The 26,532-nt window shown below is 38.1% G+C and overlaps 4 protein-coding genes and 1 long non-coding RNA gene across 6 annotated transcripts; 4 read left to right on the top strand and 1 right to left on the bottom strand.

Moving 5' to 3' along the window:
• Positions 1 to 10,215: 10,215 nt before the first annotated feature.
• LOC149402724 (uncharacterized) lies at positions 10,216 to 10,905 on the top strand. Its single transcript, XM_089608504.1, has one exon. It carries the CDS (start codon positions 10,216 to 10,218, stop codon positions 10,903 to 10,905), a length of 690 nt encoding a protein of 229 aa, XP_089464630.1.
• Positions 10,906 to 11,001: 96 nt separating this feature from the next.
• Positions 11,002 to 15,429, top strand: LOC149402723 (uncharacterized). The gene is made up of 5 exons (XM_089608502.1): positions 11,002 to 12,355; positions 12,401 to 12,568; positions 12,852 to 13,915; positions 13,963 to 14,127; positions 15,268 to 15,429. The coding sequence occupies exons 1-5, from the start codon at positions 11,002 to 11,004 to the stop codon at positions 15,427 to 15,429; spliced, it is 2,913 nt and encodes a 970-aa protein (XP_089464628.1).
• Positions 15,430 to 16,413: 984 nt separating this feature from the next.
• Positions 16,414 to 20,673, top strand: LOC149402722 (18S pre-ribosomal assembly protein gar2-like protein). Of its 2 annotated transcripts, none has more exons than XM_089609997.1 (6): positions 16,414 to 16,685; positions 17,058 to 17,113; positions 18,225 to 18,291; positions 18,386 to 19,062; positions 19,589 to 20,226; positions 20,317 to 20,673. In XM_089609997.1, exons 3-6 carry the CDS (start codon positions 18,282 to 18,284, stop codon positions 20,423 to 20,425), a joined length of 1,434 nt encoding a protein of 477 aa, XP_089466123.1. In that variant the 5' UTR covers positions 16,414 to 16,685; positions 17,058 to 17,113; positions 18,225 to 18,281; the 3' UTR covers positions 20,426 to 20,673. The 2 variants fall into 2 exon arrangements, with proteins under 2 accessions (XP_089466123.1, XP_089466124.1); XM_089609998.1 differs by lacking the exon at positions 16,414 to 16,685 and adding an exon at positions 16,771 to 16,960.
• A 2,169-nt stretch (positions 20,674 to 22,842) lies between these two features.
• Positions 22,843 to 24,183, bottom strand: LOC149402721 (uncharacterized). The gene is made up of 3 exons (XR_016295995.1): positions 24,099 to 24,183; positions 23,099 to 23,199; positions 22,843 to 23,021 (listed from the first exon to the last, which is right to left on the bottom strand). It is a non-coding gene; the product is annotated as an uncharacterized LOC149402721 (long non-coding RNA).
• A 466-nt stretch (positions 24,184 to 24,649) lies between these two features.
• Positions 24,650 to 26,330, top strand: RGF8 (root meristem growth factor). The gene is made up of 4 exons (XM_089608845.1): positions 24,650 to 24,786; positions 24,932 to 25,011; positions 25,162 to 25,216; positions 25,926 to 26,330. The coding sequence occupies exons 1-4, from the start codon at positions 24,684 to 24,686 to the stop codon at positions 26,069 to 26,071; spliced, it is 384 nt and encodes a 127-aa protein (XP_089464971.1). The 5' UTR covers positions 24,650 to 24,683; the 3' UTR covers positions 26,072 to 26,330.
• The last annotated feature ends 202 nt before the right edge of the window (positions 26,331 to 26,532 follow it).

Here is a 26,532-nt window from a genome sequence, read left to right as displayed (position 1 = left end):
GGTCAGACTCCACCTAGGTAAGTCAATACTGAACTCTCCTTTCTACTAGAATTATATTTATCATTGCGACGAGTGTCTACTGATCTAGTCAGTACATGATTAAGATCCTCCAGGTTCAACCCGTATCGAGTAAGGTCAATTAATATGTTATACCTTTCTTGATACATATATACCCTAAGCACCGTTGCTTCCCCAGCGAAAGATTCTTCCGAACATACAAACTTCGGAAGTGCCGGCAATCTATCAGTTTTGGAATCAACCCTTAGGTGAGTGAACATTGACATTCTTTCAGGAAGGCTAGATTCCGTATTTGTCAACCACTTCCCACTCAAATCATGCTCTGAAACTCCCAAGACATAAGTTGTGATTAGCATGATAGTAGCCTTTTAGCAAATGAGTCAAAGAGTTTGGTAACATGATCCAGTGCCCATAATCATTTCAGGATTTAGATCAAGTCTCACTGTGACCATCATAGAGACCCCGGTTAGTGTGTCGTAACGGTACTTAAACGACACATCTACAACCAAAGTCTGTCCGGGTCGTGCACTTACCACAAGTGCAGAATGCTCGTAGTCGTGATCAACATTCACTAGTGTTCCGCGTATATGACTTTAGATATAGTTGTCAAGGTGTGTATCAGTCATCGACCATGTTTTAGCAACATCGCCTGAACTCAGGTGCTCAACACGTGACTCAGTTTAATACGGAGGCTATGGATGATAGTTGTTATTGATTCTGATATTCAGACCTCAACCCACTAATCATATGATGTTAATAAAGTAAACCATTATTCTATTTAGTAATCATTTATTTATTATCTCTCATGGGCAAAAATTCCTAACAGATTTACATGTGCCCACACACATATTCAAAGACCATCATCATGTAACTTCCCGAAGTGGAGTGATTGTGCAGTATCCCCATAAACCATAAAAAGTGGACTCATCACACCACCTACACTCGTGTGCAGATTGGGTTTATCTTTATACTCATTCGATCCAACTTTTGGGGTGGCGGGATCCACTCTTGCCCACACTCACCATAGAAACAAACGGATATTCGGGGGGATCTGCAATTTCCACTACACCCCCACATAAAAAGGGTTTGAAGAGCCAAGTTTCGGTAACGAGCCATTAACAACTCGATATCCACTCTTCATCGAGTACTCGCTCTATGTAGTGTCAACACAGTTTGTCGCTTGATGTCCTCAAATGGCGCGAAATTTTAACAAATTCACGAGCACAAATCATTCCTAGAGGAGAGCTTCATTTTACTCACCATTTAGGCAATTTCAAATTCCTCATCGTCACTTTTCGCTAATATTGGTAGTAAGACATACTTTGAAATTCCCTGTTCTAGGAATCATTATACCCTACAAGAGTCCACCAGAGACTACCGTGGTTTCGGGGCAAATTCTCCGAATAATATGATGAACAACAAACAATTAGTCTAAAGCAATTAAACCATCAAACAAAAAATCTGATCAAGTTTTCATTCATCTACAACCTATTATAAACTCTCTGTTTTTTCTAACAACAAACCGCCATTTCATCTCTACTTTCAAACAACAACAAAAACAAACTAAAACATCAAACAAAATTTGAAAGTAAGAAAAACTTGGAAAAATGTGGAATAATTAGTCTAGATGATAAGAATAAGAAATAGCATATTTAAGCGTGATTTTTACTAGCTAAAAACGCAATTATATTTACAAAACAAAACTATAACTAATTACTTCATTGTCCTGTAAATTAGGACAAATAAGTTAACACCAATAAAAGTTGTTGAAAGAGTGCATTAACTCAAATAACATCTGTAAGAAAAGAAACTGTCGATTCATATTTTTTAAAGGGTGACGTAGCTAAATAGCCAATTTAAAATTATGAATTTGTAAAATAACTAAAGTTTGTCTTAATTTAGTGAAATATCCGAAATGTGCAGTAATTTGATTTCAAAATTTTTTTTATCCGAAGATTAATTTTTTTGAAAGTGATAAATTGCTTATAATAATTTTCAAAAAATTTAATCTTGGATGTCAAAGAAATTTTGAAAACGTAAATTTGGTTACTTTGCTGAAAAGTTAAAACTTTGACTATTTTACTAATCAATAAGTTTTAAATGGCTATTTTGTACAATTTTTTCTTTTTTAAACACAAAATAAGAAGGAACATGAAATTGTCTGTTTATATTTGTTTAAAACAAACAAATAATAAAATAAAATTTTTGGGATTAAAAATTGTTAAAAAAAAATAAATAAATAAGGAAGGATAAAATAGTGAAATGAACATGCCTAAAAATGAGAATGGGTAGTTATTTACATAAAATAAAACATCGAGACAAATAGTTCCCAAGCGGCTTAAATTTAATTGCATTCATTGAAGATAATTTTTAATTTCTACCTTTTTCTATTTAGTTTATTACTTTTAGTAAAATGATATTTTTAAATGGTTGTTTACAAAATGTGCAATTAGATCAATAGCTCAATAGTTCATTTTTTTTTTAAATAGCTCAAATTAATTTTATTAAAAAATAATCCACCAAATATACAATGAATTAAATTTATTAAGAGAAAATTAAAGTGACTCGTATTATGTGGGCTATATGGGACTAGTTGTATTTTTTAATTTTTTGTAAAATGAGATATTGAGTAATGATGAAAGCTTGAAGTATTTACTTTTCAGCGAGAATAAATATAGAGATTTTGTCATTTTGTAATTTGTATATAGAAATGAAATCCCCAATATATGCATTAAATGATGGTTTAGTGGTTATTTAGTCATATGAAATGTTAAAAATTTTAAAATAATCAACGTTTTGTTAATTTTTGATAAATAGCCACGTAAATCTATTTATGCAGAGTAAATTTATAGTAAATATATGTAAATAACGTTGATTATGTCATATTTTTGCTATTTACGAAACATTTATAGGTATCTACGAAAAATTTACAAAACGTTGGTTAAAATGTAAATGTTTATGTTTTTGTGATTTATATCGCTAAATTGTTAAATGATTTGCATGGTTAAGTTATTGAAATACGCGTACATAATTTTTTTACGCTATTAGATAACACATTTACATGTAAATAGTTTCTTTAAACTATTAGGTATCCTATTTATTACCTAGTAAATAATTTACTTCTACGATGTAAACAACATATATATACTGTGAAATGAAGATTGTGAAAACATGAACAACCCAACAAAAATTTGATACTTATGAGAATTAAAATTTTAGAAGATATATAATGAAAGATCTATATATAGAGAAATTCAAAATTTCCTCAGACTTTATAACGATAAATCAAAACTAAGAAAAATAAAATAACACTTGGTGTATATAAGACTTAAAAAACCGAAAATAGCCAAAATATATATATTCAATCGAAACATAATAAACATCAAATTAATAATCACCCAGGAAGTATTAGTGTTCAATTCAGTTGTACAAGCTAAAGAAAACGCCATGCCCGCGTGATACTAAGGAAAGCTAAAGGTAATAATAATTAAAAAAAAAAAAAAAGAGGAAAAAAAATACATACATATAAATTAAAAAAAAACAATATAAATTGATTTTTATTACATAGTATTAAAGTTGAGACGAATTGAAGAGTATATATAATTGCAGAACTACAATTATGAAGAATTTAGCTAATTCATGATAAAAACTAACCGAATAATATCGACAAGCATTAAATAAAGAACTCAACATCCATATGGAGTTCAGAACCTTCGCACCTTCGGGATCATAGGCTCAAATGTATTCTCGGTTCTTCATAGCATCTTCGATACCTCGTATTTATTGTTTGTGGTTTAATCAGATGAGGAGTTTTCCTTTCTCTCGAGGAATGATCGGATTGTACGATTATGAGGATCTGACATTTCTTAAATCGGGTTTCTATGAACAGTTAGTTTCTTTTTTGCTCATGAACGAACACCTTAGGCTAACTGTGACCCTATTCGAATTAATTCAAACTTTAATGTGGTAAAACAAATTGTTAAAGCTTCAAGCAATGAAAACTTGCAAAAACATTACTCATGCGACGAATGATATGCCAAGGGATAAAACTAGGGGTGGCAATTTGGTCCGGACACGAAACGGTTACGACACGATTTAAAGCAGATTTGGATCTCAATAAATAGGCCGGTTCTTAATTGGATCGAGCACGCTAACACGATTAAATAATGGTTCAAAACGACACGATTACGGTAACACAATAAAAATCCCATTAACACGATTATTAAATGGTCGACACGAAACACGATTACGACCCGCACGAATATGATCCAATTAACACGATTACGAGTAATAGCACGATTACGATCCATTTAAACACGATTAATATTATATATGCAAAATTATAAATTTATAACTATAAACATAATATTATAATTATAAACAAAAAATTGATATTAGAAAACATGATGTAATACATAAAGTATATTCGTATAAATATCAATTCACATATGATAACATATAGTTAATAGTATACCAATTGACTTAACGGGAGCAATAGGAATCCCAATTCATATCGAACAATCACAATTACTATAGTCTCATAGTAACATATCATATTCAATTTTGTTTTATTTGAATTCAATTCAATTCATATCGAACAATTTTCATTCACAATCACAATAACTATCATCTCATAATAACGTAACATATTCATTTTTATTGGATTTCAATTCAATTCATATTGAAAAATCACAATTTGAAATTGATAGTCACAATAACTGTAGTCTCATAATACCGTATCATATTCAATTTTATTTTATTTCAATTCAATTCAATTCATATCGAACAATTACAATTCACAATCACAATAACTATCACCTCTTAATAACGTATCATATTCAATTTTATTTGATTTTAATTCAATTCAATTCATAATCACAATAACTATTATCTCATAATAACGTATCATATTCAATTTTATTTGATTTTAATTCAATTCAATTTACAATCACAATAACAATAGCATCATAATAACGTATCGTATTCAATTTTATTTGATTTAAAGTCATATCAAACAATCACAATTCACAATTTACAATCACACTAACAATAGCATCATAATAACGTACCGTATTCAATTTTATTTGATTTCAATTCAATTCATATCCAACAATCACACAATCACAATTCACAATTTACAATCACAATAACAATAGTCTCATAATAACGTATTGTATTCAATTTTATTTGATTTCAATTCACATCGAACAATCACAATTCACAATTTACAATCACATTAACAATAGTCTCATAATAACGTATCTTATTCAATTTTCATGTAATTAACAGATTATTATTATTTTATGTAATTATAAATTTCTATTATTATTTCATGTATGTGTAATTTTTTAGATTAATATTAAGATTTAATATCCTCCATAACATTCCCTCCATTTTTTTCATCAAATTTCAATCTAAAAAATTTCTATTTTGTTTTACCCCCATCACTTTCCCGCCCTTTTGGTCTAATTTTTGTGTGAAAAAAAATAAAATAAAAAATGCAACCATATAAACAAAAGGAAATTACAAGGCACGTCACTAGAGCAGAGGCAAGAAAAGAAAAAAAAAAATCGGATCTACGACTCGCCCTTGAGCTTGACCACAAGGCGGCGAATCTCTGTCTTTCGATCCAAGATCTACGACTTTTCCTCCGTCGGACATCTCGGAGTGGCTTCCCCACCTCCACACCCACTCGGTAGCCTCCAGCGGTGTCCTAGCCCTCCAGCTCACTTGGTGGAGATAGAGAGAGGCGCGCGGTATTCACTGTGGTGGTCGGAGTCGTTCGTCGCCGGCGTCTTTAAGTTCTTCTTCCTCCTTCTTCGTTCTTCTTCGTCTTTCTTCGTTGTTTCTTTTCTTCTTCAATCTCGTTTAGAATATGGTGTTTGGCTCAGGTTTTCGTTTTTTTAAAGGCTAGGTGCGACTTTGTGGATAAGAGGAAGGGTTGAAGCCTCGTTTGTTCTCTCAATCACCAGGTAAAGGAAAACTTCGATATTGTTGATTTTGAATCCCACTTTTGTTTCAGAATCAGGTCTTTGTTCAAATTTCATTCTCGTTGTTCGGTTTGTGGTTGTTTTGAACTGCTTTATTGAATATGTAATTTTGGGTATATTCACTTGGAATTGAATTTGTAATTTTGGGTATATTCGCTAGGAATTGAATCTGTAATTTTTTTTTTTTTGTTGAACTTCTGATTTTGGCTATAGAATATAAATATGTATTTTCCAGCAGCTCTAAATTTATTGATTGTGTAACACAATGGTCGTAAAACTGACCGTAAAAGCGAGATCGTTGGCACATTGCCATGATTCGGCATAACCCATGCCTCATCTTAATCGATTGCGGTCATTTTCAGGTACACTTTAGTATATGAATTCTTTCAGAATATCAAGGACATGTTTTGACTTCTCGTGCTTAATAAGTGATTATTTTTCAGCACAACTGTCTGTCTATGGCCTCTGTTCTTTCAAATAAAGATGTATTTGGTACTATCTTGTTTAGTCTCGCTCTCAACCACAAGCAGGTACTTTTCCTTTTAATACTCACTATGTTCTTTCGGCCGAACGATTCATGTCTGAATGTAATGTACTCTGTTTTTTCCTTTTATACATGAGCATGTATTTTGACCCTGCATTTTTCGGCTATATCTTAGGTAAGTTACCTATTATGTTTGAGATATTTTTATTTTGTTAAGACTATTTTTTTTTCTTTTATGATTATTATGGTTTTGATAATTGAATCGCGATTAATTGAGTTCAATTGTCCAAACACGATTAAAACACGATTAAATAACCCATTTAACACGACTATTAAATGGTTTAATTTAAATGGTTATGGATCAGTAAAAAAATAAACGGTCGGATATAGATCTAAACTTCAAACACGATTAATAAATAGTCGGATTTGGTTCTAACAATTATTTATGCAAACACGATTAACACGACACGAACACGAAATTGTCATCCCTAGATAAAACAGCTTAAATAAGGTTACATATTGTCAAGTTTGTTTGGTGGAAAAAAAAAACACATTTGTATTAAGGCACAGTAATTTAAAACCTGAGCAATCACTTTCGCCTTTATATGGTCTTTAATTACTACAAGCCTACAAGGAACATTTAAACGATTCTGTTGCTGTAAACCTCTTGAGATTGTATCTTTGACTGACTATTCAAAGACTCTCAGATAAAACAATTTAATTCTATCCCCTTTTCTTTTAAAAGTAAAATAAATAAATTATATCTTATGCTAAAACAAAAGCATTAAACAAAAAATCAGATGAAAACATACCTATTTACTATACTATAAATAAAAATTACTTGAGGCTTTTAAGAATAAAAGACCTACAACATTTGTGTAACAAACTCAATTTCAGTAGTAAATGTATTAATTAACCAGCTAGCCAGAAAATCAACGAGGCAGAGAATAAAGCTGAAAACCATTGTTTTTTTTTTTTTTTTTATGTATTAATTAACCAGCTAGCCAGAAAATCAACGAGGTAGAGAATAAAGCTGAAAACCATTGTTTTTTTTTTGCTTTGATGTTGTTCCATTCAATATTTCTCCACTTTTTACAATCATTGGGTTCAAAATATTTAAATTACAAAAACACGGTACATATTTAATATAATTACATCAGTTGCCCCTCTTCGGCCACGTACTACAGTACAGACAGCCCAAATACAATAGTTATGTTAGTGAGTGTTCAGTCTCAACCAGCGCACGATAGCAAAGAGCCAAATCACCCGACACGTGTGCGGTAATTAAGCCTGAACTAGTTTTTTTGGCCCACACACCCCAAAAGCCCGCTTCAGATTTCTAGCGCCGGCTTTTATTCCCTGCTTTGCGATCCAACTTATTATAATACGCTCGACAACAACACCAAGTTTTCTCGTATTATCTTTAAGAAAAAAAAACTTTACAATTTCAACCATACAAGACAAGCAAAATACTCGCGCGTTGTGGTTGCTTAATGTATTTTAACAATAAAAAGTTATTGATATTTTTGTAATTATAAATGTAAAAATATTAGTAATAATGATAGTTTTGTGATTGCGAAAGTCTAATAGAGTTATAAAATTCAGTGACATAAATGTAATTAAAAAGAATATAAAAGACATTTTAGTTCACGCACGGTAGAATTGAATAGTGAAAAGTGTACTATTCTTAATAATAATAATAATAATATGATACACGAAGACGGTTGAATTTAAACAATTTACAAAGTAGTTGATATTAAAAAAAATATAGGAAACAGGTACACCATATTGAAGTGTTTGACATTTGTTATACGACCCTGCAGTTGAGAAAAACAGTGGGGATGAATTCCGTTTCGTGGAATTCTGGGTTCAGCTTCACGGGATTCCTTTCAAGTACCGTTCGGTGTGGATGGGAGAGCTGATTGGAGGTAAGATTGGACGGGTCACCAAGGTCGAGAAGAGCAGGGAGGGTCGGGTCTGTGGTGAGTATATCCGGGTTCGCATCGCCATCGACATCAGAAAGCCACTGATGAAGGGCGTTTCTATCAAACTCGGAGCGGTAGAGGGGAAGTCCTGGGTGGCTATCCGATACGAGAAACTTGGCGACTTCTGTTTCGCCTGTGGGCGCCTTGGCCATGGTGACTCCGAGTGTTTCGACAAAGAGGAGATTCCAAAAAGAGATGGTAAGGTAGCGTATGGAGGCTGGATGATGGGAGAGACACCACAAAAAACTAGTCCTAACATCTGGAGATTCAACGGGGCCAAGACTTACCGGGAGGAGGGCTGGGTCGGTCCTGAACCGAGCTCAGCGAGGACTGATCGCAACTCAGCCAAAGCCAGACCTGGAGAGAAACAAACTCGGGCCGGTGAGGGAGATAACGATGAGGAACAGACGGGGGGTAAGGAAAATGGGCCGGAGACGGAAGACACCAGCGAAGGTCTCAGGCCGACGAAGAAAAGCCTGCCGGCGGGGGTGGGTGAACAGGGCGGAGGTCCCAGGCCGAAGAAGAGAGGCTCTACGCCGGAGATGGGCGAGAATGGAGGAGGACCCAGACCGGAGAAGAAAGACTCGCCGTCGGTGGATGGAGAAACAGGCGGAGGCTTCGTGCTGATGAAGGGAGGCGCGCCGCCGATGGCTACAGAGGACGGACATAGAGGGACTCCGGGCAAGGCGTCGGGGATGGAGGGCTCGCCGTCACCGATGGAAGCCGATGCCGAGCCTAGCAGATCTGAGACGCCAGCGTGTGCAGATCCACCGGCGAGTATTGGGCGCCACGTCAGCCCAGATCTGACGAAGAAAGTGCACAGGATTCGCCGATCTCACGCGAAGGGCAAAGTCGAAGCCTCGGGATTCGGGAAGCATGGCCTATTTGGGTTAGGCGTCTCTGACCAGCGGCGAAAGGAGGAGATAGGACTTTCCACTGCGGGAGGGGTTAGAGGCAACGGCTCCATGGAGCAAGTGGGGTTTTCTGGAAAAGATAAGAGAGCAGAGGAGAAGTCTTTTTTTCCCGAAATTCTGGGAAGGAGTGGCATGACCCAAGACTTTGGAATGGGTAATAACAAACAGATGGGACCCACATCAGGTTTGGCTGAGAAGGATGTGGATGTGGGAAGCAATTCTCATGCTTTTGGGCCGAAAATCACTAAGCCCACTAGTGATTTTCCTGGGCCTACCTCAAATGCTCTTTTGGCCCAACCTGAGGGCCTCCCCCACCCGGTCTTGGACCATGTTGGGGCCATTTTTTAGACGGGCCAAGATCATACCGGACCCGTCCTCGCCAAGGAATCCAATGAGGCCCAGAAGAAATGCCCTATCGGACCCAACCATGGCCCGGCCCTCGATCTGGGGGTGGCGTTCGCTCCGGTGACGGGAGGAGTGAGTGAAGGCGGAGCAGGAAAGAGAAAGTCGAACGAGAGGACTAGAATCGGGAGCGTTAACAAAATGGCGCGCATGTTTGAAGCCGGCATGGGAGGTACGAGCGCGGGGAGCCATATCTCAAGGAGCAACGCGGGACCCTCTCCTACCCACCAGATGACCCATGTAAGTGTTCTTTCCCCTCTTTCTAGTTCTTTTTCAGACGACTTAGGATATGTTCAGGGATCGGGAGTTTTGGATTTGGTTCTGGTTACTAGCAACTTAGGAGTTTCTGCGGGTTCGGATTCGACTAAGGACAAGTTGATTGAGAGAGCGGCGCCCCTCATGGATGAGGGCCGCCGAACGCAATGATTGGCGTTATTTGGAACGTCCAGGGGTTGGGAAACCCCGGGACGAAGGGAGCCCTCAAGTCCCACGTTCTTGACCATAAGCCGGACTTTCTGTTTCTATCTGAGACTAGGCTGAGGAAAGACGGGGCCGAGATGGTAAGGATTATGCTTGGTTTTGAGGGTTGTGTGACGGTGGAGTGTCTTGGTAGGAGCGGAGGCTTGATGTTGCTTTGGAATTCGCCAGTGAAGTTCCTACTTGGGACTATGTCGAGGTTTCACATTGAGGGGGATCTAGTGAGTGATGATGGGAGATCGTGGAGGTTTGTGGGGATCTACGGGGATCCTGCGACTCCCCAGAGGAAACATACTTGGGAGCTGCTTCGTCGGTTACGAAGCAATCACAGGGGGCCCTGGTTGGTTGGAGGTGATATGAACGAGGTGGTTTCGAACGCGGAGATTAGGGGGGGTCGTGACAGGGGTCCTGGCCAGCTTGTGGCCTTTCGTGATATGATTGTGGATTGTGATATTCAGAATTTGGGGTTCGAGGGGGATATCTTTACGTCGCGGAGAGGGGGGATAGATGAACGGCTCGATAGATGCCTTGCTAGCCACGACTGGATGGACCTCTACCCCCGGGCTAGTGTCCAGCATCTTAGGTTCTGGAACTCGGATCACAGACCTCTTCTGTTGCGGACGGAAGGTACATGAACTACGCGTCAGCCTAGGAGGCCGAGGAGATTTTTCTTCGAGGAAGCCTGGTGTGGGGAACCTGGGTGCGATGAGGTTATTCGGAGGATCTGGGACATGAGTATTAGGGGAAACCGGAGCCTTCCGTTGATGGACTCGATTAGACAATGCAGAGAAGCCCTGGGCCGATGGGGGTACGGGGAGAACAGGATGCGGAAGGACCGGATCGAGAAACAAAAAGCGGTCGTTAAGGTGGTGGGCAGATCGGGACCGGGTTTTTGCATGGAAGTGTTTCGTCGCGAGGAGAGACAGCTGAACGCCTTGTTGGAGAAGGAAGAGCAATTCTGGAGACAGAGGAGTAGAGTCTCCTGGATGAAGTGTGGTGATAAGAATACGAAGTTCTTCCATCGTAAGGCTACGACGAGGAAGAAGAGGAACACCATCAGTGGTTTGCTTGATGAGGGAGAGGTCTGGCGCAGTAGCGGGGTAGAGGTTGAGGGAGTGATCTCCAGGTACTTCGAAGATATTTTCACCTCTGCGCGGCCGTCTCGGCAAGATATTGAGGCAGCGGTTGAGGTTATCCAGCCCAGGATCCCGGAGGCGATGAACCAAGAGCTCGAGCGGCCGTTTGAGATTGCGGAGGTTAGGAGCGCGCTCTTCTCGATGGACCCTATCAAAGCCCCGGGGAAAGACGGTTTCCCGGCGATCTTTTATCAGAAATACTGGGACGTGGTAGGGGAGTCGGTCTCGGAAACTTGTCTTGGGATTCTCAACGAAGGGAAAGAGGTGGGGAGCATCAATGACACCAACATTACTCTTATACCTAAGATTGAGGAACCTAGGAGGGTGAGTGAATTCCGACTCATCAGTCTGTGTAACGTCGTCTACAAGATCGTCGACAAGTGCCTTGTAAACCGTCATAAAGGCACTATGCACGCAGCCATTTCTAAAAATCAGAGCGCGTTCGTGGGTGACAGACTCATCTTCGACAACGTCATGGTGGGTTTTGAGGCGCTTCACACGATGAAGAGAGGCAGGTTTGGGAACGGGAGGTGGGCGTCCTTGAAGCTTGACATGGCTAAGGCTTACGATCGGGTCGAGTGGTCCTACTTGGAAGCGGTGATGCTGAAGCTTGGGTATTCGGCCCGGTGGGTTGAAATTGTGATGAGATGTGTCTCCTCGGTCCGTTTTGCCTTCAACATCAATGGGGTCAATCGGGGCCACGTGATCCCACAGAGAGGTCTCCACCAAGGTGACCCGCTCTCTCCTTTCCTCTTCCTTTTTTGCTCGGAAGGTCTCTCGAGCCTCTTTAGAGCGGGAGAGCAAACGGGATCCATCAGTGGAGTCCGCTTCGGGAACCTCCGTGTGTCCCACCTCCTGTTCGCAGATGATAGTTTGATGTTCTTCAAGGCGTGCCCGGAGGAGTGTGAGGCTGTGGCGGAGGCCCTTCGGGTCTACTCCGTGGCTTTGGGTTAGCTGGTTAATTTTCATAAATCCGACGTTTGTTTCGGGAAAGACGTTGGGACGGAGGAGGATGAGGAGTCCCTGGCCCAAACCCTTGGAGTCCGGAGGACGGAGTGCCATAAACGTTACTTAGGCCTCTCGGCGTTCACAGGTCGGAGAAAGAAAGAGCTCTTCGATTACGTGAGAGATCGCATCTGGGAGAAGATTAAGGGTTGGAGCGGTATCTTCTTCTCGCAGTCTGGCAGATAGGTGCTTATCAAGCCCATCCTCCAGGCTATCCCGTGCTATGTGGCCTCTTGCTTCAAGCTCCCGAAGACGTTGATCTCCGAGATACATTCGGCTATAGCTAAGTTCTGGTGGGGTAACTGTAACGGAGCCAACAAAACACAATGAGTTGCTTGGGAGGTACTCGTTTGGAACAAGCTGGAGGGTGGCATGGGATTTAGAGACTTGGAGAAGTTCAACCAAGCTTTGATCGCTAAGAACGTGTGGAGGTTCCTCAGACAGTTTAGTGGGCAAGGTCCTCAGTGAGAGTTACTACCCACATGGGGATATTCTGAGTGGTCACTGCGGGTCGAACAGCTCCTCTGTTTGGCGCAGCCTGGTCTGGGGGAGAGAGATCATCCTGGCTGGTACGAGATGGAACATCGGTGACGGGGAGTCGGTCATGGTCATGGGAGATAAGTGGATCCCTAGACCCACATCCTTCTCGTGGTTTGATCCCCCTCTGATCCCCCCTGATATGCGTGTTGCAGAGCTTAGGAGACTAGACGGTGAATGGGACGAGCCGCTCATTCGGGCCATGTTTGATGAGGAGGATGCTCGTATCATTCTGAGTATCCCGTGCGGCGGGGAAGGGGTCCCCGATCGTCGGCGCTGGCACTACACAGAGGATGGAAAGTACACGGTCAAGAGTGGGTATCGGGTGGCTATGGAGGTCATCTTTGAGGCCAGTTCGTCTGATCAGTCCCCAATGGAGAAATGGTGGAGAAAACTCTGGAAACTTAAAGTTCCTCCTAAGGTGAAGCTCTTTACTTGGAGAGTTTGTAAAGGACGGATCCCGACTCGCACCGAACTGGTTAAGAGGAAGGTCATCACTGACGATCGATGCCCGATTTGTGCGGGAACAGCGGAGACGGTTCACCATGCTCTCTGGGGCTGCAAGTGGAGCAGAAAGGTTTGGAAAGAGGCTGGGTTCGGTGATATTCTTCCGATGCACAGAGAGAGTGATGCTCTTGCCACCATTTTCCATGCGGCGGATTATCTCGAGGTGAGTAAATTTGAATTCTATATCACTATCATCTGGGAATTGTGGAACCACAGGAATAATGTCGTCTCCGGAAAGAGAGCTTGGAATCAGACGGAGCTTGTTCAGTGGACTGGGAGTTTCCTCGAAGAGTTCAGAGACGCGAACAGGACAGGGGGTCGGCGAGAGGAGAAAAGGACGACCAAGCCTAGGTGGACCCCTCCGACTCAAGGAACAATCTCGGTGACTGTGGATGCTGCGCTAGATCGGGACCAGGGAGGGTTCGGTGTGGGGTGCATTGCTCGTGACCACACTGGAAGGGTGTTAGCCTCGCAAACGTTTTTCCAAGCTTGGGGTTTCACCCCCAGCTTGCGGAGGCGTTTGCGGTTCTCCAAGGCGTAGTTTTGGCTAGTAGTATCGGCGGGTCGAGACTAGAGCTTCATTCGGATTGCTCGGAGGTGGTCAAGGCGGTGGCCGGGGGGAAGACACCCGCAACGGAGCTCGGGACGGTCTTGCACAACATCAAGATAGAGGTGAGCAACTTGTTTGAGTTTAAAATCATGCACCTTCCTCGCCTTTGTAATGTCGCGGCTCACAACTTAGCCCGTTTTGCTGTTACTCAAAGATCTAATTCGAGATGGATGGGGCTTGTCCCTCCTTGCTCGGAAGAGGCTATTAGAGCCGATGACAAAGAGATCCGATCCCGCACGACGGGTTAGTGCTTTTGTTTTTGGATTGTTGTATTGGTTTTGTGGTTTTGTTATGTTCTTGTTCTATTTGTAACCACGGTTTTCCTCCGCCATACGTGACGGCTTTTATGATATCTCCGTGGCACCGCCCACGTTTAAAAAAAAATAAAATAAAACAAAGTATAAATACTAATCGACATTCCTTATACAATTTATGATATACATTAGAATGATAATAAGAATTTTTTTTTGGAAATGAATGATGTAAGCTAATGGGTGCATTGTGAATAAAGATTATAGAATTAAAATTTGTACCGGATTTTTTTTTTTTTTTTTTTTTTTAAAGTTTAGAAGTATTACAATGTTGTTTGCTAAAAAAAAACAAGAGAAACAAAAATCAAACCGGAGTGTATTATTTTGTATTGACTAAGAGTGCACTTTATAAATTAATTAAAGTTATCTAATAAATAAAACGACTAACAAATAAATCCTATTGAATAAATCCAACATTAATAAATTTGGCTTCAATTAATAAATCGATTATCTAACATTTAAATTGAAGTAAACTGGTTTATATTTTGATTAATTTGAACTTTTTTTACAAGATCAATTAATTTGAACTCAATTGACAGTCTTACAGAAAAAACATAAAACATTAATGTTGGCCTGAAATTACCTCAAAGCCGTCTTAATTATTCGTGATGAAAATGAGTCGATTTAGATTTGTAGAGATATACTTCAGAATTTCGTAATGAGAATAAATCCAATTAAGAAATAATAACGTAAAAGACGATAAATTAAATGACAGAAATTAGGGCAAAATGTGGCTTTGTGCCTTTTTATTGAAATATGAATGACGATGAACGATGATGAAAATTAATGAAGGTTGTAAATAACGAGCTCGAGAGAACAAGACGATACTGAGCGTTGTAAGCTGAATGTAACGTGCGAAAATTAATTGGCTCTTGAATCTCATATTTATAGTTGCAAGAAGTGGTTGACGAGCTCCGGGATTCTAGGGCCACGTCATATGTCGAATCCGGATCTCGTCGGTCTTACGAGGGTTACGTGTCGTCGAGGGAACAATTGAGGGATTGTGCTTTTGAATGGTTTGCATTGTCAGAGAAGCAGTTGAGGAGTTGCTGAGTGAGCTCACCTTTGTCAAGGTGAGCTCGCAGATTTGGGACCTATTTGACCTTAGTCTAGGTCAGCTCGGCCACTTGAATGCTCGAGGGTATCGAGCTAATCATATGAGATGTCCAACTGGATTTTTTCACGGGTTAATTTTCTTGGCTTGAGCCAAATTAATTATGATTTGAGCACAATCAATTGCGTATTAATGTTTGACGAAATCTAACATCAACAAATACTATAATATAATCTTAAAAAAACAATGTGGAGGCAAAGAACTAGACTTGGTAATATAGGTTTCTGATTAATCAAAACAAATCTCAAAACCACAAATTGCCGATAAATAAATAAAATAGGAAATGAAAGCCAACAAATTTTCACAGAATTTCCAAACAATGACAACATGACTTTTGGCCAATTTCAGAAATCACCGCTAATATCTGAAGTAAGGAATTAGTATCTTCCTAATTAGGATTTGTTTAAACTTTTGACTAAACAAATACAAAATTAATCTACTATATTATCCTTAGTGGTGGTGGTGCACCGTGTGACAAGTTGACAACTCACATGCCAAATATAAAATATTAATAAAAATAAAAAAGTCAACGAGTTCGAAGGCTCACGGTAAATCTCGATGCACAGAACCGCAGACAATCCCTATCACGCACACTCGTTACTGGTCATACATGGGGTGGGACCCACAAAAGTGAATATTGTACTGCGTTATATAGCAAATGAGAGGTATTTGATGATCATGATGACGACGATTATGGATTGGTCAACGAGAAAAAAGCCAGCTCAAAACTTAACAATATGTATTGTGTTTGTGTACTATCGTATCTCTCTCTCTCCACTTATACTTATTATTATCTGATTTTTTTTTTACCAAACTACAAAAAAATTAAAAATTAAAAAAGATACGTAATATAAAAATAAAAGGGCACCTCGTACGACGCCGTATTTTCTCATCTCCCAATTTTTGCCGTCCTTATATTTTGGCCTGCCAATACATATGTGTCTCAGGAGAGAGAAAAGACTAGAAAGGAAAAAGAAAACCAACAAACTGACAAAAGGAAATCAAAGGACTATCTCTCTCTCTTTCTCTTTTTGGTTTTGACTTTTATTTTAAAAACAGACAATCGTCGTTGAGTTATACAGAGGAAATTTTGAAGCGAGTGTTTGTGAGTTGCTGGGAAAAATTTCTATTTGATTCTCGAGAAGTGACTCAAATTAAGAAGAACCACGAAAAAAGGAAATGAACACAACAACAGGTAAAAATAGTGTTTGGTGAGAGAGAGATTGTTTGTTGGAGGAATTAAATGGTGGTTTAGCAGTACAGATAGAGAGAGAGGGAGAGAGAAATGGTTCGGTATTAAATGCAAATATTAATTACTTGAAAGAGGCCGTTTGTAGTCTCTCTCTGTATTCAATTCTTTGTATGTATTTGTATATATACGAGTATATTAAACCTCTGATATTCTTCTTCTTCTTCTACTATTTTTTTTCCCTTCTTCTTGCGGTTATAGACTCTTCAGCTTCTTCAACTGTATGTGTTTATTTTATCCGTACAGTCTCTCTGTTTCATGACGAATAGTTCCTCTGATCTCGGCACGGTTTCACAAATCTGAAATTCTTTGTTGCAGTGCTTATCAAAGCGTGAGAAGAAGGAAAAGAAGAGAAGAATATTAAAATAAAAAAGGTATTGCTGATATTTTTCTCTTATACTGAACTTGTTGGTGTTCTGTTATTTATTTATTTTTTTCGGTGGGATCTGAATTTAGATCTTTCTTATTCTCATCCAATTCCAGATTTATATATTTTATTTTATTCGGTTTCATTGTTGTTAAAGAGTCATAGAACCTATAAGATATATAGTCCGGGGTTCTGTTTTTCCCGAATTGTATTTAGCAGGTTTTAGATCTGAGGCATTACTAGGTGACAAAAGGAAGGTGTTTTTTTGGAAGAAGACGACCCTTATTTAGTTTAAAATTAATTTATTTATTGTTGTGATCGAGAAATTCGGGATAATTATTTTGCTGTTGAAGCCTTTGGGGCCTCGTTCAAGAAAATATAAAAAATGTTTAACTTTTGCTCTGTCCTTTTCTCTTCGCTGAGAAACTGACTCTTTAGATTCTTCACTGTTTTCCCATTGTTTTTTCAAATGGAAGTATACGATTTGTCTTCTTTCAATATTTTTTCTGTTTGGAACAAACCGAACTGGGTACACTTCATCTACTTTGATTTTCAATATCCGAAGATTTTTTTATTCGTTGTTTATTATTCAGTTTAACTGTTATTGTTTGATTTAAATTGGATAAGATGGTTCGGATTTGAGACTGGAATTTCAACTTCAATTAAACCTTGGTTGGTATGACTAAGTAGTTATTTATGTCCACTTTTTCTTTGCATATTTAACGGCCACAACTGATTTTGATTTCGTATCAATTTATGTTTATTTCTCCTTTTCAATTTCGCGGTTGGTCTTGTGATCCATCAATTTTTTTTTTTTTTTGGTGAAAATAAATAATAAGGATCTTAGCTTGATGGTGGTCTTCTTTTTTTTCAAGTGGGTGTCAATTATTGTAGCAGATAGTCTAGTTGTATATTTCTTGTTCACTACTTATTTCCAACCACTTTCTTCGTAAATTCTCAACTCATTGCAACTTGTATATCTTCACATGTTTCATCTCTGTTAAAAGTGTCTCTTTGCATTGGATTCCATAGCTCCTGGGTGTGTATAGTATTGAGATTTCTTGAACACATTTGAACTTTTATCTCATGCCTTTTCTTTTGTTTGTTTCACTTTACAGAATCCAAGCTTAAGTTATTTCCGAAGACTCTTCTGTGTCCTTCCTTGGTATTTAAGCATGAAACTAGGTACACGACAGCGAAACTTATCTACTTTTGTTTTTACACTTGGATTAGCACTGCCGTGTATTTACCTGGAGTTGTAATTTTGATTTACGCGCAGAAAGAGAATCAGTGTTTAGCCATTTGACTTTAAGCCACAAACCAGAACCCAAATCATTCGAGTACGACGAACTCTCTCTAGACTCGAACGGGCTCAAGTCCGGAAAAGTCGTAAAGGAGACTTTAAATAAGAACGATGATGTCGACGACGATCAGCTACTTTATTTGGTGAACGATACTAACGGCGAAGAAGAATTTGCGGCTCCGTTCATCAAACCATCGTCGGAGATCGAGCCGATGGGGAACGAGGTGTGTTTCTACACCGAAAAAAGCGCCGTGGAGTGTGAAATGCCGGAACTTCAAGTTTGCTACAGAGAGTGTGGCTTTGCTTCGGTGAAGGACATTTGCATCGACGAGAGCGTGAATTCACGCGACAAGATTCTGTTCGAGAGCAGCGAGAGAAGCTTGTGCACGTTCGTGTTTCACGACAAGGATGTGGAAAAAATGGAAGTCGAGAAAGAAGAAACGGGAATCGGTACCGTTGATGCGAACGGTTTGAAGCTGTCTGCTGTAGAAACCGAGTCAAAAGATCAAATGCATTGCGATTCGAAAGATACGCTTGGGAATGGCAGTTCACAAGATAATATGAACTTTCCGGAAAATGTAATTCCTGTGAAAGAGACGGAAGCAGAGAATCCTCATTCCATGGCTTCTGCAAATTCTCTTCAACAAGATCAGGTATGATATTATATGCTTCAATGCTTAACATAGCTTTTTATTAATGCAAATAGTCTTTGAATCATTGTGGACTGACATCCTGGTTCCCAAACTATTTTTTTAGCAGAAGTCTTCAAACTAATTTTCGTTTAAAATAAATTATATTATCAATGAAACTTAACATGATTATCAACTTAAATAACTTCTTAAGCATGTACGAAAATTTATTTAAATCATAATCTCATTGTAAAAACACTAATAAGAGTAACTTTGGATTGTTAGTGAAGATGTGTTCTTAATGATCTTGGAAGTTTCAAATATGTTTTAAGATATATAGGTGTAAGCTTTCATTAAATAAATAAAAAAATAGATTTTTATGTAAAATCATATTCCGAGGGCAATTTTGTTCATAAAATTAGTTTGAAGGATCAAAATGCCATGAACACAATAGTGAACTATTTATGAATTCTGTGGCTCAGTGTCAAAAGGCTTTGTGGCATTTTCATGAGTTCAATTCGTGATGTATCTCGCTTTGGCTTGTTGCCAGGTGTCAAGTGATAAGGCCGACGAAACAACACCACCGCAGAGCTCGGGTTCCGAGTTGGAAGCCGAGAAGTCGGAAAACAATAACACCGAAGAAGCACATGAAACCGCGGCTCCCGATTCCGTGCCCGAAGAGCCGAGAAATAGCATCACAGCGAAGGAGTTGCCTTACAGCAGTAAGGTCGAGAAAAAGCGAATCACTTTCAATTTCAACCCAACTTCCGAACCCGCTCCTCAAATCGACACATCAGAGAGTCCCGGAACAGAGATCAAGGACCCTGAAACTACCGAGAAGAATGAAGTTGAAGACACAGAGGATCGCCCACAAACCGGCGTCTCAGGATCGGTCGAATCTCCCGAAGAGAACAACAAAGCTCCGTGCCAACTCCAAGACGTCACGGCTCAGACTCAGAGCAGCGATTCTGGTCGGCACAGAACACATCCGACCGCGCTCTTCGGCGAAGAAAGTGTACCCGGATCGCAGTTTGTGTCGGGCCATTTCCAGTTCGGCGAGTCCAGTTTCTCCGCGGCGGGCCCAATGTCGGACCGCATAAACTATTCAGGCCCAGTTCCGTATTCGGGAAGTATCTCTCTCCGCTCCGATAGCAGCACAACAAGCACTCGCTCCTTTGCCTTCCCAGTGTAATTCACTCTTGGTCTATTAGCTTTTCATTTTCATTATGATTGATAATTGTAGTCGACCATGTTTATGATCAACTATTGCAAATGCAGATTGCCGAACGAATGGAATAGCAGTCCGATAAGAATGGCAAAGGCTGACCGGAGAAATTTTCGCAAGCATAGGGGTTGGAGACAAGGCATTCTGTGCTGTAGATTCTAATTGGTTCATTTCTACACACACAATCCAAAAAAGGAAAAAAAAAAAGAAAAAAAAAGAGAGCGTATTAAGTCATTTGATGTCAAGTATATAAATGTATACACATCAGCGGAAATTTTCTTTTGATGTTATTTTATGATTAAAATACACCTTTGATTCTGTAGTGTGTAGTAAAACGTGTAGGATCTGCAGTGGCATGTTATTATTATTAATTTTTTTTTTCTTAACTACACAAATATAGAATTTTTTCTCCCCTCGGAAAAAATTGTTAGTCCATTGTATTTCACCAGTTATTGGTTCGTTGATCTTATTTGTGTATCTGAATTTTGCAGATTCCTTGAAGTTATTTGAACTTTCATTGCACCAAAAATATCTTTCACATCACGTGAAACCAGCGCTAAATCAACTGTATTGATAAGATTTCATTTTCAAAAAGAGAGAGTGAACTAACGGCGATTTAATATTCTGTTAATTTAATAATATGTTGTACATGTACATACTTAATTACAATTTAAATATAACGACACTGTTATTTTTTGAGATTTGCAAGTAATTAGACCACTTTAAACATGTGATTTTGGATCTAGCCTATGTCTGATAATTTTTAGGGATATAGCCAAATGACTTATGTGGTAATAATTAAGGTCTGATTTCCCCTTATTTATTAACAAATTCGTCACTTTCTCTCTCCTATTTTTTTCAAATAATTTTTTTTGTATCCAAACTTCAAAAATTCATATCTTTCTCATACGAACTCGAAATTGAGTGATTTCAGATCCTACAAATTCGTGGCGTCGAGATCTTCAAAAATAGACCCATTGTGTTTGATGAAAAATTATGTTTAATGCATCATAGTTACGTTTCCATTTATTTTTTTTTATAATTTCAAAATTTTTTAGTTATTTCCATATTTAAGGTAATAACGTGATTTTTCTACATCGACTCTTTCTCTCTCTAAAACCCTCACCCACTTCGCTGAAATCGCGGAAATCCTCATCCACGTCGTCGAAATCTCCGAGTTCGTTGCTAATCTCTCCTAAATATCTCAGGTTCGTTGCTAATCTTCATTATTCTTTCAAATCTCTACGAATCACCTTTTTTCAAACGCTGAATTGCAGAAAATGACAGCCAAAAAATGCGCGCCGGTTCGGAAGAATTCGAGGACGACGAAGAAAGGTCCGACGCCGCTGAAGAAAAGTCTCTCTAGCGAAAAAGTCTCCCGCCGAGAAGCCAACAACGTCTCGTCGAGTGAAGAAACCAAAACTAGTCACTGAATTGCCGGCGTCAAATTAAGATGAAACATCGCCATTTGAGCTCCGAAAACGAAAAGCAACTGTAAATGAGGTACATTTCTTCACTTTGAGCATTTTGGGTAACTTTTTGATGGCATGCAAAGCTGAATTTGGGTTATTATTTATGTGATTGTAGAATTCTTTGATTTGCATTTTCTGTGTGTTGAAGATTTCATAGGTTATAATTTATGTAATTGTAGACATTTATCGCTATAGTCACTAGAATTGTAGATGTTTATGTCTAGTGACTATAGCTATAAATGTCTACAGTTACATGTTTGCGTAGATATAGTTCTTGTGATATGAGGACTGTTTGTGTAGAGTTTCATGTTTTTTTCTTGAGATATGCAGGGATTTGTAAGATTTGTCCCCGAAAAAGAGATTGCGGACCACAATTTCATCTTCTTCGGCGCATTGGACAAGTTTGAGGAGACCATGTGGCGGTGAAACTTGCGACCGGCTACGAATCTGACGACTAGTTTCCGACATCTTTGGGCTGGGATTTTTATGTTTACATGAACTCAAATATCAAACTATGAAGTTACTTTTAAAACTATGTTTTATATTTTTGTATGGTTCTGTATGACAATTTGAAGTTTGAATGCCTAAACATTGCTATATATTTTCGTATGCTTTTGTTTTGTTTTATTATGACTGTATGGCTTCAGTATGCTTTTGTTTTGTTATGGCTGTGTCTACAGATGTGTACAGTGATGTCTACAATTGTGATGATTGTAGACATATATATCTACAATTTGAACTGATTGTAGACAGTAAATGTCTACAATCACCACAATTGTAGACATAAATGTCTACAATCAGTTTAATTATAGACAATGATGTCTACAATTTGAACAACTTCTATCATGTAATGCATTCAAGACGTAAAAAAGACATACAACTATAATAATTCAATTCTATCATTAACCCTGTCTCACTGAAATATAACATTGTAAATTCATCACCACCATAACACTGCAAAAGTATCAGTTCAAACCAAAAATTGTCATTGCATTGCATTGAAATCATCTTAATTACATCATTACAAAACCCTTAAAACAGATACCTTAAAATCTGATTCGAGCAGCTATTATCTGACTAACCAAACATATTCAGAGCATGTAAAAAACTACAACAATGACAATGACAACGAACAGAGCCATCTTCAGCTTGAAAATTTGACTTCGAAGTCCCGCATTCTCGGATTCTAACATGTTTTTCCTCCTCAGCAAACCGGGAATGATTTGCTTCGATCTATAGCACATTTCTGGGTCTATCCATTTGAAATACCCGCACCCACCATCTTCCTGAGAAAACAAACACAAAGAGGTGACTTTTCGGCGAAAACAAAGACGCGATTCACAATCGTGATTCGAGAGCTTACCTTTTTTGTGATGCAACCGTGGAACCTCCTTCCAGGATTCAAAATTGTCCACGAAGCGCACTCGCGAACAGGAATGCCACAGTAGCAAAGCTCTCCCATGACTGCAAGATCGCGACTTGAAGTTAAGCAGACAAGAGAAATAAGAAGCAATTTGGGGTCCTTTTCTTATTTAGGGATTTCAAATTGTTTTTCTCATTGAGTCCAGAGAAAGAGTTTGATGATTTATGCTGCCAATTCCCCTTGATATGTATAATTGTAATAAAAACTGTAATAAACAGTAGACTTATAAGTCTACAGTTAACAACAATTGTAGATATCGACGTCTACAGTTGTAGTAACTGTAGACCTATAATATCTACAATTGTTACAACTAACATTCCTGCATAGCAAAAACGCATATCTGATTGTTATTATCGTGTATGAAAAAATTAAATGTCTACAATGAGACTATTTGTATACATGTATATCTACAATTACACCAATTGTAGATATACATGTCTAAAATTCTTGTAATTGTAGACATATAGGTCTACAACTTCAGTTGTAATAGACGCATTAGTCTACAACAGCTGAAGGTGTACACCGATACGTCCACATTTACAAGAATTGTAGACATGTATATCTACAATTACAATTTCAGTCTACAATTTCAGAGACTGTAGACATGTATGTCTACAATTCAAGAACGCGAAAAAAAACTCAAACATCCAAAAACACGAAGAACAACACACAAACAAACCCAACAACAAACAACACAGAGACGACGGGTAATGGCACCAACAAACCCAGAACGACAAAGACCTAAAACCCAGACAACAAGCACACGAAAACAAAGATGATCGACGAAAAAAAAACTTTCTTTTAAGATGCACGAGGATGACGTTGAACAAACATGTTCTTCGAAACCCAGAAACTCAGAAACCCGACGAGGATGAACGAAAACCCAGAAACAAAAAGAGAGGAGAGAAGACGACGACGGCGATGAACGAAAGAAGCTTACTTTTAGACGATGACGAGGTGGCCGAGAGCTGAGCTTCACTTCAAAGACACACACAGCTCATGGAGGAAGTTCAAACGTCCTTCACACGCAGAGAAAAAAGAGATGACAGAGAGAGAGCTGTGATGACACAATAAACAAGACGTACTAGACTTCGTATTGAGCAAGTTTTGGTTTAGGACTTGAATGAACAAAATTAAATTTTAAAGGGCAAACCGGGTATCAAATTATTATCTCTCTTCAAAACACTACTAAAAGTGTCCAAAATTAGGTTACTCTATATTTTGGTCCAAACTACTGAAATGAGTAGTAGAATCGGCCATTTCCCTTATATCTACGAATTTACATACATAATAAAAGGACATTGAAACCACACAGATATGTGAAACCTCGGGGGGTTTTTTGTTGGAACTCCCCGTTTTGTGCTTTGTGTGAACTCTCTCTCTCTCTCTCTCTCTCTCTCTCTCTCTCTCTCTCTCTCTCTCTCTCTCGGTATTTTAAAAATAATAAAAACCCACGCCATATATAGTATTTATCAAAGAAATGATCTTGAATTCTATACATTGTACCAACAACTAAGCTACTACAATGGAGCTAGTAATGATAGTCATGACTGCGACGTATTTGATCATCTTCTCTGTTTTATCAACGACGTGTATTTCCATAGAAATGCAATCACCTTCTGAACAAGGTATATATATTATATATATATATATATACACATCTGCTGTATATATATTATCTAATCTCTTATCTGTTGTTTTGTACCTTTCTATTTGAAGCATATTTGCATTAAACCCTTACATAATGTTTATTTTTCCTTGTCACACGAGCAGATCATCAAAACCTTGAATCACTACAATCGTTTTTTAGTACTCCTACCACATTGCCGAGGAAGCTTGGGTTCGCTGAAGAAGTAAGTACTGTATATTTCACATGTACAAAAAAACTCGAAATTAATAATCTTGTTTTTTTTTTTTTTTTTTTTGTGTTGATATTATTTTCAAATTCACAAACAATATCATTAGAATATTCCTTCATTTATTTTTTAATGTTTAAGAAACAGGTTGAAGGACAAATGGCCTGGTCTACCAGAAAAATGAAGAAAAACTTTTCAGCAGGTAAATTTTTTTTTTTTTTTCCCATGAAATATATGTTTTTTGTATGCATGTGATATAGTATACTTATGTGGACTCATTTCATGCTTTTCCACTTCAATTTATTATTTAATCTTCTCACTTTTTTTCTTATCACATTTTTTCTTCTTCTTATTATCCCCTCTGATTAGAACTTTATACTATGATGTACCACAAGTATAAACTTCGTATTTTATGTGTTATTATGAATAGCTGTCATAATTTACTGTAATTATTTAGGGATAAGAATATTTATACATATACATATATATATATATATATATATTTATATTATTTCTAGTTACGGTAAAAATTATTTGCGAATTAGAAATATAACAAATAAATAAAAATTATTGGATGTCTTTCTATTTTCAGCGTCAATTTAGATAGAAAATATGAGAGACATCCAATAAACACACACACCACACACACAGTGACGGAGCCAGTATAGGCCCAGCAGGGGCTTAAGCCCCTCTCAATTTTTTTTTTTGCACTTTTTGCCCATTTTAAAAAAAAATTACATTTTTTTCCCTTGAAAATTTATACTTTTGGCCCAATTTTTATAAATTTTTTACAATCAAGCTCCCCTGAATTTTTTTTTTTTCAGATTAGCCCTCTCTGATGGGCTTTTCTAGCTCCGTCACTGCACACACACCCACACATGTTGATTCACTAAATAACGTTCACGTTGCAGGCAATTATAAGCTTCAGAATCAAGGTCAAGCTAAAGAAGAGGGTGATTTTGACAATAAGGACGATACAGAAATTTTCACAATGGATTATAGCGCCGTGAGACGTAAACGTCCCATACACAATAAGTCCGTTCCGTTTACACCATGACATGATTAATATGGTTTGTTTTTCCCTTCAAGAACAACATGTGATTAGAAAGTAGAGTTGTGTGAAATTAATTATGACATGCAATTAGGAATATAAGGACTTTGTCTAGAGAATATATGTCTCGGGTCCGGTAATTGTGGCCATTCGACGTTTTAACTTAATTAATACGTGAAAATAGTTACTAACTTTCACTACGCTATCTCCACCAAAACAATCATCCTTGTTTCTTTTCTTTTTCTGTTGTCTACGTTTGTTTCTCTTTGTTTCTTCTTCTATGTACCTGATATTTGAACTTTTGGCGATATATAGCTACTTGTATGAATGGTACTATTTTGTGGTCGTCATGGTCAAATGAGGGCTACAAAACCCAACATTTCGTAATTAGGGTTTCACAAGTAACGAACGAATATTTATTGGAATTAGGTCATTTATATTATTACTTGATTCATCACTTGAATTAC

The sequence above is a fragment of the Urtica dioica genome, chromosome 3 (assembly GCF_054948205.1).
Source record: "Urtica dioica subsp. dioica isolate 48M chromosome 3, U.dioica_male_clone48M_v1_H2, whole genome shotgun sequence".
NCBI lineage: Eukaryota > Viridiplantae > Streptophyta > Magnoliopsida > Rosales > Urticaceae > Urtica > Urtica dioica.
Note: the sequence above shows the minus strand (reverse complement) of the source record. Positions and strands in the feature narration are given on the sequence as shown.